Source organism: Schistocerca nitens, chromosome 7 (assembly GCF_023898315.1).
Source record: "Schistocerca nitens isolate TAMUIC-IGC-003100 chromosome 7, iqSchNite1.1, whole genome shotgun sequence".
Taxonomy (NCBI): domain Eukaryota; kingdom Metazoa; phylum Arthropoda; class Insecta; order Orthoptera; family Acrididae; genus Schistocerca; species Schistocerca nitens.
This window is the reverse complement of record NC_064620.1, coordinates 346,945,782-346,966,336: the sequence shown is the minus strand read 5'-3', so window position 1 is coordinate 346,966,336 and position 20,555 is coordinate 346,945,782. Positions and strand designations below refer to the sequence as shown.

The 20,555-nt window shown below is 41.7% G+C and overlaps 1 protein-coding gene across 1 annotated transcript in view; it reads right to left on the bottom strand.

Moving 5' to 3' along the window:
* Positions 1–20,555, bottom strand: part of LOC126194884 (protein Spindly-like) — a 153,884-nt gene that overhangs the window by 45,301 nt on the left and 88,028 nt on the right. Inside the window, exon 7 of the mRNA XM_049933233.1 lies at positions 51–260. Coding sequence (XP_049789190.1) covers positions 51–260 — 210 coding nt within the window. The remainder of the gene's footprint in view (positions 1–50; positions 261–20,555) is intronic.

Genomic DNA, 20,555 nt, shown 5'->3' with positions numbered 1-20,555 from the left:
TCATTTTATTGTGACAACCGCAAATTCTGAGAAATGTCAACAGTACAGACCATAAGTTTCCGAATCTCAAATACTGTCTGGGAATGTGTGTTCTGTAAAGCCATAAGCTGCTCTTTCTGCTTCTTGGCCTCATTTTTCAAGTGCTGTCGACGATCTTCAACTTCAGCAAACAGTGAGTTTCCTTTTGATGAATGATTGCCCACCTTTCCCTTGAGCATTTCAAGCTCACCTTTCATTATGAGATTTTCTTCCTGAAGAGCCTACAATATAAAATAGAATTATAAGCACGATACTGCAAAGCCTACTCCTAAATGATACGATACTTACAGACTAATAAATTAAACTGAAGCTGTCCCACAGTAGCTTTACATTCTTACTCTACCTTCATTCTACTCACACTAAAAAAATATACAGGGTGAATCACCTGAAGCTTGCACTGCAAGAGAAATGAGTAAGGCCTCCATGTCGCTGTAAACAATGTTTTTTACTTTTTAAATGTTTATAGTATGTGCTTTTCAAACCGTTCTGTTTAAAGGATTTGTAAATGTTCGTGAGTTTCGAAGAACATCGTCATTACTGACGCATGCATACGAAATCAGATGTCTGCATTAACTACTCATTCTGTACCAGGGACTGACCCTACCAAGGTCATCCAGAAATGTCGTGCTGGCTCAATAGGGTCTACTTTGCTTTGTTCAGTTACTCCACATTTTGCTGACGTTCGCCTGGATTCGAAGTAAACAAAACAATGTTGTCACCCACAGTTTGAAGATGGTTCAGGCCACTGAAGATGCCTTGCAGAAAATAAAGGCATCATAAAGGCATCATCATCCATTCAGGGCCACGCATTTACAGTCCATGGATGGTGACGTTCCATCTGCCAAAGCCAATCGGGACCGTCAACAGATCAATAGCGCGTGTTTCAGCGACTGATAAATGTGGCTTCATCACTAAACAAGATACACGATACATCTGGAGTAGCCGGTCTTAATGCCCACGTACAGAAATTAACATGATTCTCATAATCGTTTCTATGCAGCTCTTGGTGAAGAGAGATGTGATAGGGATGGAATCTATGTCAATGGAGAATGCGTAGGACACTTGTCTGACATGTCACTTACTCAGGCAATTGTGCAGGAGCTAATGAGCAGATCAACTGCAACAGCAGCAGGATATTAATTTCTCCCTCTTCAGTCATCATCACTATTTCCTTTTGTTGTCGTCTAAATGTTACACTATCACTTTCAGGTAACTGGTTGAAGGGGTTGATGAATAATTGCCGAGATGGTTGACATTTACTGGGATATCTTGACAAACATTATACAAGAACAAACTGCATTATTCCTACACACACTATACACCATGAACATGCCATCGTTTTTGGTACTTTTAAATCTCATCATCCACTCAGGACCTACTGCTTGGATTGACTGACTAGCAAGTCACAGTGCAATCAAGGAACACAAAAGCACATGTAAGTAAACATGACAACTTTGTATTGAGGAACTAGGCAGGTTGAATGGCATCAAAATACACTCCTGGAAATGGAAAAAAGAACACATTGACACCGGTGTGTCAGACCCACCATACTTGCTCCAGACACTGCGAGAGGGCTGTACAAGCAATGATCACACGCACGGCACAGCGGACACACCAGGAACCGCGGTGTTGGCCGTCGAACGGCGCTAGCTGCGCAGCATTTGTGCACCGCCGCCGTCAGTGTCAGCCAGTTTGCTGTAGCATACGGAGCTCCATCGCAGTCTTTAACACTGGTAGCATGCCGCGACAGCGTGGACGTGAACCGTATGTGCAGTTGACGGACTTTGAGCGAGGGCGTATAGTGGGCATGCGGGAGGCCGGGTGCACGTACCGCCGAATTGCTCAACACGTGGGGCGTGAGGTCTCCACAGTACATCGATGTTGTCGCCAGTGGTCAGCGGAAGGTGCACGTGCCCGTCGACCTGGGACCGGACCGCAGCGACGCACGGATGCACGCCAAGACCGTAGGATCCTACGCAGTGCCGTAGGGGACCGCACCGCCACTTCCCAGCAAATTAGGGACACTGTTGCTCCTAGGGTATCGGCGAGGACCATTCGCAACCGTCTCCATGAAGCTGGGCTACGGTCCCGCACACCGTTAGGCCGTCTTCCGCTCACGCCCCAACATCGTGCAGCCAGCCTCCAGTGGTGTCGCAACAGGCGTGAATGGAGGGACGAATGGAGACGTGTCGTCTTCAGCGGTGAGAGTCGCTTCTGCCTTGGTGCCAATGATGGTCGTATGCGTGTTTGGCGCCGTGCAGGTGAGCGCCACAATCAGGACTGCATACGACCGAGGCACACAGGGCCAACACCCGGCATCATGGTGTGGGGAGCGATCTCCTACACTGGCCGTACACCACTGGTGATCGTCGAGGGGACACTGAATAGTGCACGGTACATCCAAACCGTCATCGAACCCATCGTTCTACCATTCCTAGACCGTCAAGGGAACTTGCTGTTCCAACAGGACAATGCACGTCCGCATGTATCCCGTGCCACCCAATGTGCTCTAGAAGGTGTAAGTCAACTACCCTGGCCAGCAAGATCTCCGGATCTGTCCCCCATTGAGCATGTTTGGGACTGGATGAAGCGTCGTCTCACGCGGTCTGCACGTCCAGCACGAACGCTGGTCCAACTGAGGCGCCAGGTGGAAATGGCATGGCAAGCCGTTCCACAGGACTACATCCAGCATCTCTACGATCGTCTCCATGGGAGAATAGCAGCCTGCATTGCTGCGAAAGGTGGATATACACTGTACTAGTGCCGACATTGTGCATGCTCTGTTGCCTGTGTCTATGTGCCTGTGGTTCTGTCAGTGTGATCATGTGATGTATCTGACCCCAGGAATGTGTCAATAAAGTTTCCCCTTCCTGGGACAATGAATTCACGGTGTTCTTATTTCAATTTCCAGGAGTGTAGGTAGGTGTGGAAACTTTCCAAAATATGACCTCATAAATGGTTTGCACTAGAATCCTGCAACAAACACCACCAACATTCAAATTTATCCCTGCCTTTAGTTTGTTAATATCAATAGGCATTGTCAAATTTAAAAAATTATGTCTGCACAAAACGTATTTATTACAACGTGTTTACTGGACAACAATACGAGCCCTGACTACCAATTTATTCTGTGAAAACCACAGATCAATAACAATTTCCATTTCCACAATATTTGCGATGTAAGATTTAGGTGATTCACCCTGCGTATAAAAGCACATAAAGCTGTCACTCTACAGCAAGTAATTCACTCTAATAACGAACAATTAACATTAGCTTAAACAAGTCAAAATAACAATGAGTAATCAAAATATACTCGTGAACCCATAAAAAAAACAGATAGATATTTAATCCTAAGTTAATGAAAATTACAGAATTTTAATGCTCCAGCAATGAACAAAATAAGTTTGACTCCAATTGGTAAATAATATGTTTATCATTAGACTCTTTTCTGAAAGATAATTTGATGAAGATTACATGATCAGGCTTCACACAGTTATGTTAAACAAGATTTGTGATAATGTGATGACTTGTTCGTTTCCATTTAACTCACTCTGTCCTAACAGACCAGATCTTTCTGTTGTTCCACAATTAAATATTCTAGAATATTTTCGATTGATAATTTAAAAATACTAGCTCCAAAAGGACAATAGTTCCAAGTTGAGTAGGAATCTGTCACAAACTGATGAATAACTAAACAATGAAAGTCTATTATTTCTGAGAACTTTCCTTGCTTGTATTTGGAAACATGCTCAGTTTCAAGACTTACATACAGACATCAATCTATTGAGGCACTTATCTAAACTACTATTAAATACAGTTATGACAATGAAGGAAGTACAGTTATGACAATGAAGGAGTTGTAATACTGCTATATCTGATCACCCAATTGTTGGGAACAATTACTGAAATATTTATTGTATTCTGGAAAGAGGCTACATATTTACAACATCTTCCTGTTCCAGTACTTCCTTTGCATAAACAGAGTTTACAGCACATCAAAGTGATGAACTTCATTCTAATGTTAATCAGGGTACCAGGTACAACAGCACCTGTCAATAGTTATTCTCTTGTGGAACCTAAATACTGGTCTTCGCGTAAGAAAGTACCAGACAGCAGATGTGTACTGCGGAAGGGGGGGGGGGGGGGGGGGGACTTTCTTTTTTGTGATAGTTAAATCTGTATGACTACCCCTCAATATTACAGCAATGGTCCTAGATATGGCATACAGAGCAATTAAGTTGGCATGGGCAGGAACTCTTAGTGACTTTACGGATTCCCATGTTCCAGGTCCGTTTACTAAATCATTTTAGGATTTTTGATGTTTTTCTCTCATATCTAGTAACAATAATAGCAAAAATGTGGCAGCAGAGGATAGGTATTAACCCTCCGACATTCGCGCATGTATCTGTGAGATACATGACCTACTTTTTCTCTAATATTACCGCAATGAACAGTGGTAACGGTTTGCTGGCCCACGACATCTTGTGTCATACCTTTCTTATTGCTTCACAGGAATTTCAGTCTTATCCCGATACTGACAAGGTCATAAATGAGTCAGGTGTGGGAACGTGTACTGCCTGTATCTCTCAGATACAGCGCGCCTACTCGGGTAACGCTTTGTCGCCGCTAATGACTGCAGCTGTTGCATTGTTTGCAGCATACGCAAGTCCGCAGTTGCATTGTTGTCTTCTAAATGAAGCAACGTTTCGTTGTAGCTACGTGTACTCTCTTTCAAACTGAGTAAACGATATGATCTAGAAAATCCTAAGGATTTGGATGAAGTACATCGCCTTCTTCTCGACGACGAGGTATCCTTTGAACATCAAGTTGATCTTGCAGAAACTGATTCAGAAACCGAAGATATACTCAAAACATGATCTGTAGACTCAGACACAGATCATGAATTTGATGAAGAGGAAAATAATGAAGCGCAGGAAACTGATGAGCATTACTATTTTGGTGAGAAGACAATAAATATGCTTTCAGATTTAATAATAACAATATCTAATAATGGTGTAATGTACTTATTTTTTTATTTTAGGTAAGGATGGAACTAAATGGAGGAAAGTGCCTTGGAAAGCAACACAGACACGGCCTCATAATATACTAACCAAACTGCCTGGGGTACTTGGAGACGCAAAGAAAATGGTAACTAAAATTGACTGCTGGAGCCTATTCATCAGTAATGATATCCTAGATCTAATTGTGGTCAACACTAACAGGCGTATAGCTGATCTAAAAGGAAACTTTGCTCGCGAGAGTGACTGCAAGGACACAGACGCAATCGAAATAAAAGCCTTTCTTGGCTTGTTACACCTTGCTGGTGTGTTCCGTGGTGGGCGACAGAATATTCACGACTTCTGGACAGCAGATGAGCTTGGTCTGAATATTTTCAGAATGACCATGTCCGAAAAACGTTTCCTGTTCCTAATAAGATGTATTCGTTTTGATGATGGAGCCACAAGACAAGAACGGCGCAACACAGACAAATTAGCAGCCGTGAGGGAAATGTTCACCATGCGTTTGAATAACTGCAAGACACATTACTCCTTCGGTCAGAACGTCACAGTTGATGAGCAGCTACCAGCATTTCGAGGCCAGTGTGGATTTTGCAAGTTCATACCATCCAAACCATCTAAATGGCTAATGGTACAAATGGCTCTGAGCACTATGAGACTCAACTTCTCAGGTCATTAGTCCCCTAGAACTTAGAACTACTTAAACCTAACTAACCTAAGGACATCACACAACACCCAGCCATCACGAGGCAGAGAAAATCCCTGACCCCGCCGGGAATCGAACGCGGGAACCCGGGCGTGGGAAGCGAGAACGCTACCGCACGACCACGAGATGCGGGCAAACCATCTAAATATGACATCAAAATTTTCTGCCTATGTGATGCCAAGCTTTATTATACTTACAACATGGAAATATATTGTGGATTACAACCAGAAGGACCCTTTCAGAATAACTCCGCCAAATTAGTAGTTCTGAGACTTGCCGAACCAATATATGGGACGGGTAGAAACATTACAGCAGATAACTGGTTCACTAGTTTGGAGTTAGTAAGAGAACTGCATAAAAGGAGACTGTCGTTTGTAGGCACGATTAGAAAAAAACAAGAAGGAACTGCCATCGAATTTCGTAGCACCAAAAAGTAGACAGCAATATGATAGCGTATTTGGCTACAGCAAGAATGAAACCCTTGTATCGTATGTCCCGAAAAACGGGAAAACTGTAGTCCTCCTTTCGAGTATGCATGTATCGTCAAGTGAGGTTTCGGAAGGTTTAGAGAAAAAACCATCAATTAATCTACACTATAATGACACCAAATCTGGAGTTGATGTAGTTGACAAACTCTGTGCAACCTACAATGTAGCTAGGTCAACAAGATGGCCTATGGTGATTTTTTTCCACCTGTTGAACATTGCAGGCATCAACTCAAGAGTAATTTTCTTGGGCAACAAGAATAAATACTCAAATCGGCGCGCGTACCTCAAAACTTTGGCCCTGACTCTACTGCAAGATCATCTCAAAAGAAGAGCTCTTATTATGATTCTACCTGATGATATAAAGTCAATGCTAGTAAAGTACAAACCTAAAGGAAAAGAGCAAGAAAACGCTGAACAATCCTTGGAATCAGAAAACAAGAAAAGAAAAGGTGCCATTCATGCTACAGGGAGACAAAAAAGACTTGTCTCAGCAAGTATACATGTGAAAAATGCGGTACACATCTTTGTTTGCAAAAGCACGCAAAAATAATTTGTGAACAATGTCTTTTTGTAGAGGGCAATCAGTAAAAAGAGACATGCTTTGATTAGTTCAATAATTTATTTGTATCTATATGAACCATGGACCTTGCCGTTGGTGGGGAGGCTTGCGTGCCTCAGCGATACAGATAGCCGTACCGTAGGTACAACCACAACGGAGGGGTATCTGTTGAGAGGACAGACAAACGTGTGGTTCCTGAAGAGGGGCAGCAGCCTTTTCAGTAGTTGCAAGGGCAACAGTCTGGATGACTGACTGATCTGGCCTTGTAACAATAACCAAAACGGCCTTGCTGTGCTGGTGCTGCAAACGGCTGAAAGCAAGGGGGAACTACAGCCGTCATTTTTCCCGAGGGCATGCAGCTTTACTGTATGGTTAAATGATGATGGCGTCCTCTTGGGTAAAATATTCTGGAGGTAAAATAGTCCCCCATTCGGATCTCCGGGCGGGGACTACTCAAGAGGATGTCGTTATCAGGAGAAAGAAAACTGGCATTCTACGGATCAGAGCGTGGAATGTCAGACCCCTTAATCGGGCAGGTATGTTAGAAAATTTAAAAAGGGAAATGGATAGGTTAAAGTTAGATATAGTGGGAATTAGTGAAGTTCGGTGGCAGGAGGAACAAGACTTCTGGTCAGGTGACTACAGGGTTATAAATACAAAATCAAATAGGGGTAATGCAGGAGTAGGTTTAATAATGAACAAAAAAATAGGAGTGCGGGTACGCTACTACAAACACCATAGTGAAACCATTATTGTGGCCAAGATAGATACGAAGCCCACACCTACTACAGTAGTACAAGTTTATATGCCAACTAGCTCTGCAGATGACGAAGAAATTGAAGAAATGTATGATAAAATAAAATAAATTATTCAGATAGTGAAGGGAGACGAAAATTTAATAGTCATGGGTGACGGGAATTCGTCAGTAGGAAAAGGGAGAGAAGGAAACGTAGTAGGTGAATATGGATTGGGGCTAAGAAATGAAAGAGGAAGCCGCCTGGTAGAATTTTGCACAGAGCACAACTTAATCATAGCTAACACTTGGTTTAAGAATCATGATAGAAGGTTGTATACATGGAAGAACCCTGGAGATACTAATAGGTATCAGATAGATTATATAATGGTAAGACAGAGATTTAGGACCCAGGTTTTAAATTGTAAGACATTTCCTGGGGCAGATGTGGACTGTGACCACAATCTATTGGTTATGACCTGTAGATTAAAACTGAAGAAACTGCAAAAAGGTGGGAATTTAAGGAGATGGGACCTGGATAAACTGAAAGAACCAGAGGTTGTACAGAGTTTCAGGGAGAGCATAAGGGAACAATTGACAGGAATGGGGGAAAGAAATACAGTAGAAGAAGAATGGGTAGCTTTGAGGGATGAAGTAGTGAAAGCAGCAGAGGATCAAGTAGGTAAAAAGACGAGGGCTAGTAGAAATCCTTGGGTAACAGAAGAAATATTGAATTTAATTGATGAAAGGAGAAAATATAAAAATGCAGTAAATGAAGCAGGCAAAAAGGAATACAAACGTCTCAAAAATGAGATCGACAGGAAGTGCAAAATGGCTAAGCAGGGATGGCTAGAGGACAAATGTAAGGCTGTAGAGGCTTATCTCACTAGGGGTAAGATAGATACTGCCAACAGGAAAATTAAAGAGACCTTTGGAGATAAGAGAACCACTTGTATGAACATCAAGAGCTCAGATGGAAACCCAGTTCTAAGCAAAGAAGGGAAAGCAGAAAGGTGGAAGGAGTATATAGAGGGTCTATACAAGGGCGATGTACTTGAGGACAATATTATGGATATGGAAGAGGATGTAGATGAAGATGAAATGGGAGATACGATACTGTGTGAAGAGTTTGACAGAGCACTGAAAGACCTGAGTCGGAACAAGGCCCCAGGAGTAGACAACATTCCATTGGAACTACTGGCGGCCTTGGGAGAGCCAGTCCTGACAAAACTCTACCATCTGGTGAGCAAGATGTTTGAAACAGGCGAAATACCCACAGACTTCAAGAAGAATATAATAATTCCAATCCCAAAGAAAGCAGGTGTTGACAGATGTGAGAATTACCGTACAATCAGTTTAATAAGCCACAGCTGCAAAATACTAACACGAATTCTTTACAGACTAATGTATAAACTAGTAGAAGCCAACCTCGGGGAAGATCAGTTTGGATTCCGTAGAAATACTGGAACACGTGAGGCAATACTGACCTTACGACTTATCTTAGAAGAAAGATTAAGGAAAGGCAAACCTACGTTTCTAGCATTTGTAGACTTAGAGAAAGCTTTTGACAATGTTGACTGGAATACTCTCTTTCAAATTCTAAAGATGGCAGGGCTAAAATACAGGGAGCAAAAGGCTATTTACAATTTGTACAGAAACCAGATTGCAGTTATAAGAGTCGAGGGACAAGAAAGGGAAGCAGTGGTTGGGAAGGGAGTAAGACAGGGTTGTAGCCTCTCCCCGATGTTATTCAATCTGTATATTGAGCAAGCAGTAAAGGAAACAAAAGAAAAATTCGGAGTAGGTATTAAAATTCATGGAGAAGAAGTAAAAACTTTGAGGTTCGCCGATGACATTGTAATTCTGTCAAGACAGCAAAGGACTTGGAAGAGCAGTTGAACGGAATGGATGGTGTCTTGAAGGGAGGATATAAGATGAACATCAACAAAAGCAAAACGAGGATAATGGAATGTAGTCAAATTAAATCGGGTGATGCTGAGGGAATTAGATTCGGAAATGAGACACTTAAAGTAGTAAAGGAGTTTTGCTATTTAGGGAGTAAAATAACTGATGATGGTCGAAGTAGAGAGGATATAAAATGTAGACTGGCAATGGCAAGGAAATCGTTTCTGAAAAAGAGAAATTTGTTAACATCGAGTATAGATTTAAGTGTCAGGAAGTCGTTTCTGAAAGTATTTGTATGGAGTGTAGCCATGTATGGAAGTGAAACATGGACGATAACCAGTTTGGACAAGAAGAGAATAGAAGCTTTCGAAATGTGGTGCTACAGAAGAATGCTGAAGATAAAGTGGGTAGATCACATAACTAATGAGGAGGTACTGAACAGGATTGGGGAGAGGAGGAGTTTGTGGCACAACTTGACTAGAAGAAGGGATCGGTTGGTAGGACATGTTCTGAGGCATCAAGGGATCACCAATTTAGTACTGGAGGGCAGCGTGGAGGGTAAAAATCGTAGGGGGAGACCAAGAGATGAATACACTAAGCAGATTCAGAAGGATGTAGGTTGCAGTAGGTACTGGGAGATGAAGAAGCTTGCACAGGATAGAGTAGCATGGAGAGCTGCATCAAACCAGTCTCAGGACTGAAGACCACAACAACAACACAACAACATCTATAATAAAATCAATTTTTAAAAGAATTTCATGTACTTCTCCATTACAAAATGTCAAATATTTCTGTTAATTTGAAAGTGGGATGAGCCTGATGTTCACTTCTGTATTTGTAAAATCTGTAGCAATAAAGGTAACTGCTATTTAAAACAGAAACAAAAGAAAAAGAACCTGTAAACAAACAAAAAACCACAAATATCATCGCATGTATCTACGAGATACATCGCGACTAGTAGTGTCATGAAAGTTGACGCACCTGCTGGAGGGTTAAATTACAATTACTTTCATCTTGTTCTGGCGTGTATAACCCTGATTATGATTGGTTGGTTGGTTTGTAGCAATTAACCCTCTGGTGTACATTTTCACTGCAGTGGACAGTTGTTAATAGTCACTTCTTTGGTGTTTTCTATCAGTCGTGATGCTGCAAATGCACCCAGGGCACAGCACCAGCAGGGAATATCCACCGGAATGGACTGCATACACTTTCACCTCCGGACTGATTGAGAATGCCAAAGAATCAACATTAAAAACTGTTCACTGAAGTTGACATGTGCACCACAGGGTTAAGGGAATAAACAGTGAAGTCATCAGTCCCCCGTTCAGGAGACAGTCCATCAGGAGTTAGTGATGTCAGCCACAAACTTGATTTGCTTGTGACAGTATGTAGGGGTAGTAACATTGAGATACTAAATGCAAAACTGATATCAGAGATAATAAATAATTTAAAGAGAGGTAAATGTCTATGGATATGCCAGTCTATGAGGGTTCCCCAGCACTAATCTGTGGTGGGGTACACACCACCCAAATCTTATCCCCTCCCTCCCCCACAATCCATTAAGAGCTAAGACAGAGTGGAAGAAAATAGGCCTTCTAGATAGAATATTCTCAACAGTAAAAGTGAGAAGGCTGAAATCATAATAAACATTTGTTGGACAGAGAAATAATCAGATCAGTACTGAGTAAGGCCAGCCAAGTGGCCTGGAGCTCTGCATGCGACAGGACCTGTCTCTCCCACACGATACCTATGGGCAAATTTCTAAATATAAAAATGCATCTACTCCATCAGAGGAAGCATAAAGCCCTGTTGAACCATTCTTGTGACATCAACAAGTATCGAGGTTAAGGAATCCTTAAGATATCACATTCATTTAAGAAGCACTCCTAAAAAGTAGAAGTGGGTGAAGCAGAAAAATGGTTACCCACAACCAAATGTAATTAAAACAGAATAAAAGAGGGACCACCATGGCAGCTAGCACAAGAGGTATGATTGAGGGCCCCTCTCCCAGAATGTGATGGAAGACATTCCAACCCAACAACCATGTCCCCACTCTAAAAGCAGTTTAAAATATTACCTCTGTGAATAACCAGTTTCTCAAAGGAAACGAACTATCTTAACTGTCCATATATCATCCACCAATGTTAGAGGCAAAGAATCTGGAAAACCATGCTTGGCATAGGTAGCCAGAAGGAGGAGGTATACTACCATAATGTGTGCTACTGTCTAATGCTAGGCAAGCCTCAACACATCAGACAAAATTTAGGCCTAATCTGGCATGACGAATGCAGAAGTGACATGGGATGGTAGATTCCTTCTACGGGGAAAAGAAAAGGGAGCGTCATGCTGCCATAGTCTCCTTGATAGTGTAGGGTTTATTAGAGGGGCCCGCCGTGGCCCACCGGAGGTCTAATTTGCACCAACAAATACGCACCTGGGATTGTCAATGTGGATACTGTGTGGGTAATTGCTTCTCTAGCCAAACAATCAGACAATTGATTCCCCAGGATATCCACAGCTTGGGCCCCAACAAAAGACAACTGAGTAGGTAGTACAACTAAGGTCAGAGAGAAGCTCCTCAATAGCAGATATCCCAAGGAGACAAGAGTAGCATTGATTAAAAGGCCCAGCAACTGCTCTTTCAATCACTACAAATTAGAACACTTGCGTAAGAGATCTGTTTAATAAAATGTAGGGCTACATGAAATGTATTTGCAATTGCGAATATGATCAGATTCCGGCTGTGCAACGCACAATGAAAATTAGTGCCAGACCAGGACTTGAACCCACATTTCTTGCTTTACATGAGCTGTCACCATAACTGCCTCTGCCATCCGAGCATGCCTCCAGAATCGACACAAACCACCTTAAGTCTCCACATGTCTACATACTATACTCGCACAATTACTGTTATTCTCACACACAGAGGCTTGCAATTACTAGCAGTATAGTAAAATGTAGGGCTCTGTTATTGGCTACCAGATTCACAGTAAAAAAGCTACCACTCCGGACAGCAAATGATAATCTGGACTCATGGGAGCTGTTGAAGTGTGTCTCGTACCATCCATAGTTCTAGAGTCATCAGGTCAGTGTAAATGAAGATACCACTCCTGAAAAACCAGGAGAAACAGAAGCCAAAAGATCTATCTGGTAACTGAAACTTTAGGTCCTTGAAATAAATCATTCCTTTTTCGTTGTCTGGGTACTAACTAGGGGAAGTGTTCAGGAATATATCAGCAACACATTCCAAAAGGGATAGGCAGAGATCCAGGAAGAGTGTCTTGCTGTGCAGTCCTACTGGTAATCCAACTCAAAGGCAAGTGTCCCAGGCTCTTCAAATCTCACAGAAAAACAGAAATTGATAAGTCGGACAATTCGTAAGTTGCTGTATGGTAATTGTGTATCAGAACTGTAGTAGTAAGATTCACAATTCGGTGAGGAGACTGTTAAACCTGTCAACCATAGTCCAATTGGGGTCAAGGTCATGTCTATGGAGTATAGTAGTATGATTCGCATTCCAAGAGGCATGGGCTGGGAAGCAGAGAGTGTTAACCTTCGCAGACGAGATAGTGTTTCTCTCTCAGGCAACTTTTGGGAGCAAATTACGCCGCGTAAACAGCGCCAAGAGTCAGCTCACTGGCAGTGTCCAAGAGTAAGGCAAGATCTCAGATAGTTGCACTCTGCATGTTCAGATCTCCCATGTAGACAGCAACTTACATCTCTCAAGATCTGCTTGGTGTAGCTTAGAAACAGGAAAAATTATACCGGCATTGTCAGGAGAGCTGAGAGTACCCCTAATGCTGAGCTGCCATATTGTATGCAGGATTTATGCCATATTTCACCGTTTTTACACTATCACATCTTGCTAATATATTCTGAGTTACTCATCCACACATTACATTTAAGTACACATGAAATTGTATGTTTCGAGCCATAATTTGTGGCCATGTCATGTTTCTGAGCAAAGTAGTCATCTGTTTCACCTCTTACACAAACAGCAAGATAGATAGGGATACAGCAAAGGAAAATGCTTCTAGCCAAACACAGCTGAAGACTGGGTAGATGAGTCCAAATAACATTCTGATGTTGAATTATGTGATTATGTATCCAATCAAGGCCTATTGCTGTATCATGTGGGGAGTCATAAGCCTGAAGCAGTTCCCCCAGTTGGTACAAGGTTCAGTATATAATTCAGTCTTACAGAGGTTAAAAGATACGTGGGTGTCTTCAATTTGTCATATGTGTTCAAAAGGTAACAAGGAAGGAACGAAGGAAGGAAGACTGGGTTTACCATCCCATCAACATCGAGGTCACTAGAGACTGAATACAAGCTCCTGATTGTCAAGGAAGGGGAAGAAATCTGACGTACCCCATCAAAGAAACCAACCCAGCATTTGCCTGGAGCAATTTAGGAAAATTATGGAAAATTTAAATATCGATGGCTGGCTGTGGATTTGAACCGTCGTCGCCCCAAAGAAAGGTAACAAGGCAAGAAGAGGATGACACCACCATTGCAAAGTGGGTTATAAGGTGTTCAGCATGAATTGACGCATCAGAACAAATATCACCGTGACGGAGAACACCCAAAACAGCTGATGATCTTTGGTGGCTCAGTATACAACAAAGCTTGGCTCACACCTCACCTCAGATGAGGAGGTATATATTCCCAAGGAGAAGCAGCATTCCCAGCATTTGTTCTTACTGCATTTAATTAGGTAGCAAGCCTTTGTACAGAGTCACTTAAAATGTGATAAGGGTGGTATGTGAAAGATGTCACATGAGACTTTTCACAGCCTTTCTGCAATTCTGAATAGCTGTTACGATCTTTGATACCAGATGCCGGTGAAGTGAGCCCATATGAAAGAGGATGGTAGTTTAAGCGACAGGTTAATGCATCAAGGATGCCTCCCACAATCTCATCAATGGAATCTGACAGAGGGGATGAAGGTGACAGCAGAGGTATAAAACTGCCAGGTGGCTCTTGAGAGAATCCAACAAGGCAACTAGTCCATCAGTCAGTGACAAAGAATCCATGCTTAGCACAGATCTGGGAGGATAGGCATTACATATGGATGTGGGCTACTGTCTGCGAGGCTCCACAACCACAATGTGGAGTTGGCTCACGACATTACATAACATGAAACTAGGGGTTAATATACTACAGCCAAAACAGAGGTGACAAGACGGTGGATTCCTTCTGGGAGGAATATGAACAGGAGCACCATACAGCAGTAGCCTCCTTGATAGTGCATCTACATCTACACCTACACTTATACTCTGCAAAACACCATGAGGTGCATGGCAAAGGGTATATACCACTGTACCAGTTATTAGGGTTTCTTCCTGTTCCATTGATGTATGGAACGCGGGAAGAATGATTGTTTAAATGCCTCCATGTGCGAGTAATTATTCTAATCTTATTCTCACAATCCCTATGTGAGCAATATGTAATGCTTGTAGTATTCCCCAGAGCAATCATTTAAAGCCATTTCTTGAAACTTTGTTAACAGACTTTCTCGGGATAGTTTACATCTGTCTTCAAGAGTTTGCCTGTTCAGTTCCTTCAGTATCTGTCTGACATTCTCCCACAGATTAAACAAACCTGTGACCATTCGTGCTGCCCTTTTCTGTATACATTCAGTATGCCCTGTTAGTTCTATCTGGTACTCGTCCCACACACTTTAGTAATATTCTAGAACCAGTCACACGAGTGATTTGTAAGCAATCTCTTTTCTAGACTGACTGCACTTTCCCGGTATTCTACCAATAAACTAAAGTCTACCAGCTGCTTTACCCATGACAACCTGTGAGATCATTCCATTTCATATCCCTACAATGTGTTACCACCCAGGAACTTGTATGAGTTGGCCAGTTCCAATAGTGACTCACTGATATTGTAGTTATAGGATACTACTTTTTTTCTTGTTTTGTGGAGTGCAAAATTTTACATTTCTGAACATTTAGAGCAAGCTGCCAATCTCTGCACTATGTTGAAATCTTATCAAGATCTGACTGAATATTTATGCAGCTTCTTTCAGATAGTACTTCATTACAGATAATTGCATCATCTGCAAAAAGCCTGATTTTATTATTAATATCATCTGCAAGCTCATTAATATACAATATGAACAGCAAGGGTTCCAACACACTTCCCTGGGGACATTCCTAAGTTACTTCTACATCTAACAATGACTCTCCATCTAACGTAACATGCTGTGTCCTTCCTACCAAAAAGCCCTCAATCCAGTCACAAATTTCACCGGATACCCCATATGATAGCATTTTTTACAATAAGTGTAGGTGCAGTACTGAGTCAAATGCTTTTTGGAGTTTAATTAAATGGGGCATAACCCACCAGTTCACGTTCCCTCTCCAAGTGAGGAGAGATCTTATTTGTGTCCACAAATCTGTACCTAGAATTGTCAAAAGGAATGTTGGGTAAGTTTCTCTAGCAAAATGAACAGCAAGTTAATTTTCCAGGATATCCGTGAACTGGGACCCAGAAAAGGCAACTGAGAAGGCAGTATGACTAAGGTCAAAGATCATGAGAAGCACATATCACAGGGCGACTGAAGTAATATCAATCAATAGCCTGGAAACTGTTCACTGAGTCACTAAAAATTAAAATACAGTTGAGAAAGGTCCATTTAATAAAACATGGGGCTCTGTTAATGGCTATCAGCTCCATCATAAAAACACTACAATTCCCAACAGCAAATGATGTTCCTGACCAGTGAGAGATGTAAAAGCATATCTCTTAGTACCAATGGTTTTAAAGCCGTCACTGTAAATGACTGTACCATCCTGATATTCCTAACTAACAGAAGTATCTACTGGATGGTCACAGAACTAACTAACTTTAGGTCCTTGGGGTAAATTCTGTCCACAGGCCCTGGAGGGCCTACCGATACTGACCAACCTGTGTCAGCGTCTGCCAATGGCATTAATTGAATTCAGTGTTGAGAGGTGTGGAGGTCAGCGCATCACTATCTTGGCCGCTGTCAAATTTCATGACCTGGAGCCACTACTATTTGGCCAACTAGCTTCTCAATTGGCCTCACAAGGCTGACTTCATCCCATTACAGTACTCCCGGCAAGGAAAAATTCTTGGAAGTACAAGGAGTCAAACCTGGGTTATCTGCATGGCAGTAAGCCATGCTAGCCACTCAACTACTAAGGCATACTGATCCTTGAAATAGACTGGTGCTAATTTGTGCCCTGGGTACTTACCAAGGCAGCGGAAAGGAGGTGGGTAGGCGGCAAAACACAGGGAGCACATTCTAAGAATGTTAGGCAGGGATCCCAGAAGAGAGCCTAGCACTGGACTCCAATTGGTAATCCACCTTAGGACCTGGGTCAGGGGGTCAATGCCTCTTAAGCAAAAAGAATTTGATAAGTTGGGTGGCTAGGAAATTATTGGATAGTGGTTGCATAAGTGAGAAAAAGTTATTACCAGTGCAACTGATGAGGTAAGATCCCACTTTGACAAGGAGACTTTCTGCAGAACTAGTATGGAAGGGGCCAGTGGCCAGTTTTACTTGACAATGATGGACTGGGTCCAATAATTTCAAAGTTGAAGGTGCTGCTGAGCAATAAACTTCGCAACCATAACCCAGTTGCAATGAGACCAGTAAAAATAGAGTAGAATAGTGCAATCCACATCCCAACAGATATGAGCAAGATGCAAAGAGCAATGAGCTTTCACATGCAGCCCTATCAATTTCTTACCAAAGAGCAGTCCAAAAAATCTAGACTATGCAACAACGTCCAAGTGCCAAATAACAAAGTAAGAGTTCTGGGCTAGGATGGACTGTGGTAAGATAAACACACAAGTTGCATTTTTGCACAAGAGAATTGGAAGCCACAATAAAGAATTAAAGTGGAGGCCTTTGCAAAGGCCCTTCCAATGTCACCTGGGAGCTGGTGTTCAGCTCAGGCTACAGATTGGAAGGAAGTTTACAGTTTAACATCTCACTGAAATCGAGGTCATTAGAGATGCAGCACATGCTTTGAGTGTCTGAAGGATGGGGAAGGAAATCGACCACATCCTTTCAAAGAAACTACCCCGGCATTGACCTGGAGTAATTTAGTGAAATCTTGAAAAACCTAAATCTGGATGGCTTGATAGTGACTTTAATCATTGTCATCTCGAATTTGAGTAATGAGCTGACGACTGCACCTTTTTGCTCAGTGCTACAGATTGGAAGCTATACCAAATGCAAACGTCACTGATGTACAGTGCAGGGGTAATCACTGATCCGATGGAGTAACTCGCTCATTAATGGCAATGAGGAAAAAGTAACACTCAGCACAGAGGCTGTGAGGGCTTTGATGTACCAACTCTAACCTGAAACAATTAGTGGGAAAAGTCAGCAGGGAATCCTGAAAGCCCCAGCCATGACTAATTAAAATACTATGGCATCAAGTGGTGTCATGTGCCTTATGTAGGTCAAAGAAGACTGCTATGTGATGCTGGGATTTCGAGTTTAGAAAAAGTATGTTTGATCACTATCGCCAACCTAATCAAATGGTCACTCATGTCAACATTATTTCTGATGGGCCTCAACATGTCATACGAAATGGATCCCTCGCTTCTCGAACCGTGTACTTAATTCTTTATCCGTACAAGGCAACATGTCTTGGTAAAAGTTAAACCCTGTATCATGTTTAGGCTCTCACGGGGTGTTTGGTAACAAGTACACACCAATTTGCTTGGTTAAGATTAAAATGGAACCACTTAATAATTTACTAAGGGAAGTGATAGAGTACCAAAAAAGTCTTCAACATTTTCCACAAAGAACATTGGCTTAACAGTGAGGAAGGGCCCTCCATTTGCTTTGGTGCATAATCCCCCCCCCCCCCCCCCAACACACACACAACACACGAGACTGCAGTCTGGCTGCTGAGGCCAATGTGTTTTCTACATACGATGACGGCCTTGTTGGCCGAAAGCTCATTTTCTGAGTCTCTCTGTTGTGCCTATCTTTGACTCAGCATCTCTGCTATAAACCAGCAGTAAAGAAATCATTAGTAGTGAAGACGCAAGAAACCAATAGCAACAGAATGCAATTCCTGCTGGTGTAACTTTCTCACTGATAGACCTAGATTTGTGACGACTTGCTGGTATCATAACAATATTTCAATTCAAATTTAACATTGAAAACATTCATTGGAACCCAGATTGACCTAATGGGGAAAAATGGCAGTCGTCAAATACAATGGAACAACCAATTAATAAAAAAAGCCAATCTCTTTGGCATGAACTGGTTCAATACGTTAGTCACTGATTGGCAACTTGGTGCATCAAAACAGTTTTAAAGAAGCTGAGAAGGAAACATGCAAAGATTATGAATCTTTTCCAGCTGGACTTAGGCACTTGCAAAAACTATGAAGTAGTCCTAAAATTAAAAACAGGAACCAAGCCCAGACCAGCACCGCTTGCCATGTTGGACTAATTTAAAGAAGGTCTGAAATGTTGATCACAGAAGGAATGTGGACGCCAGTGTAGACCAGTCAATGGACTACTGTGGCTGTACCATAGCCAAGCTGATCATGAATCTGAGGAGACTTTGAAGTGATGGTAAAATACCAGAGACTATAATTTGGCATAGCAGTTGTCCCTTTAATACACAAGTGATTTGTGGCATACATCACAGTATCACGAAAGTATGTACCAATTACCTGGACAATGTATGTTTTTCACACAAATGAAAGAAAATGGCCTCATGTGCAACAGAGAGAAATGTGAATTCTTCAAAAACAAAGTGAAATACCTGGGCCACATCACTAATGCAAGTGGAATATAACCACCTGGGCCACATCACTAATGCAAGTGGAATATAACCACCCAAAGCTAGTGTGGAAGCAACAAAAAAGCTGCTTCATCCACAGAACATCCAAGATCTACAATATTTCATTAGAAAAGTAAACTACAACAACATACGCATCAAAAGATTTGCTGAAATTACTGGACCACTGAAACAACTATGCACACTTCATATAGATTAAGCAAAAAGTGAAAGCATTTTTGAACTTCAATAAGGAAATTATCAAGGAAAAGAAGTTGGTGTACTTTGACCCACCTCAAACTGTGATGCTGGCAGAGATCACAAGCTTCTGGTTTCAGTATTCTAGCCAAGCAAACAGTTGCCAGTTTCGGGATGTAACTGTGAAATCCAATAATGAATTAAAGCTGCCTGCTGGTTCTGATGAAAAATTCAACATGTCTTAAAAATCTTGCTTTCACTTTGATGAAATTAATGAACAGAGCAATTCATTTCTGGTTTATCACAGAAAAATTTGAGATGCCATGAGCATGGATGCAGCTCTAAAAATAATTCAGCATTACAGATGACAAAACTATTAGCCAAAGGACAACAATTTTTAGCAGCCACATTTTAACAAAAGTACTATCATCAGCACTAGTTGTGGCTTGCTACTTCACAAGGGTCATTATACACAAAAGTGCCATAAGACAATTTTGAAGACATTTCCTTGTGGATAACTGGACATCATCAGAGTGAAACGAATAGCAAGACAATATTGCTGGTGTCAAAAAATGAGCAAGAAGTTGAAGAAATGGCTTTATACTGTAAACCTTGGCAAATGATAAAATCAAACCTCAAAAAAGATTTTCAGAACTAGTCTCAAGCATCAGAACTGTGGGAAATGACCCACAATAATTATGTATGACCAATCTGGAAAGTATGCTGGTTCATGCGTATGGGCATACACAGTTCTCATGTCTTAAAAATCTTGCTTTCACTTTGATGAAATTAATGAACAGAGCAATTCATTTCTGGTTTATCACAGAAAAATTTGAGATGCCATGAGCATGGATGCAGCTCTAAAAATAATTCAGCATTACAGATGACAAAACTATTAGCCAAAGGACAACAATTTTTAGCAGCCACATTTTAACAAAAGTACTATCATCAGCACTAGTTGTGGCTTGCTACTTCACAAGGGTCATTATACACAAAAGTGCCATAAGACAATTTTGAAGACATTTCCTTGTGGATAACTGGACATCATCAGAGTGAAACGAATAGCAAGACAATATTGCTGGTGTCAAAAAATGAGCAAGAAGTTGAAGAAATGGCTTTAT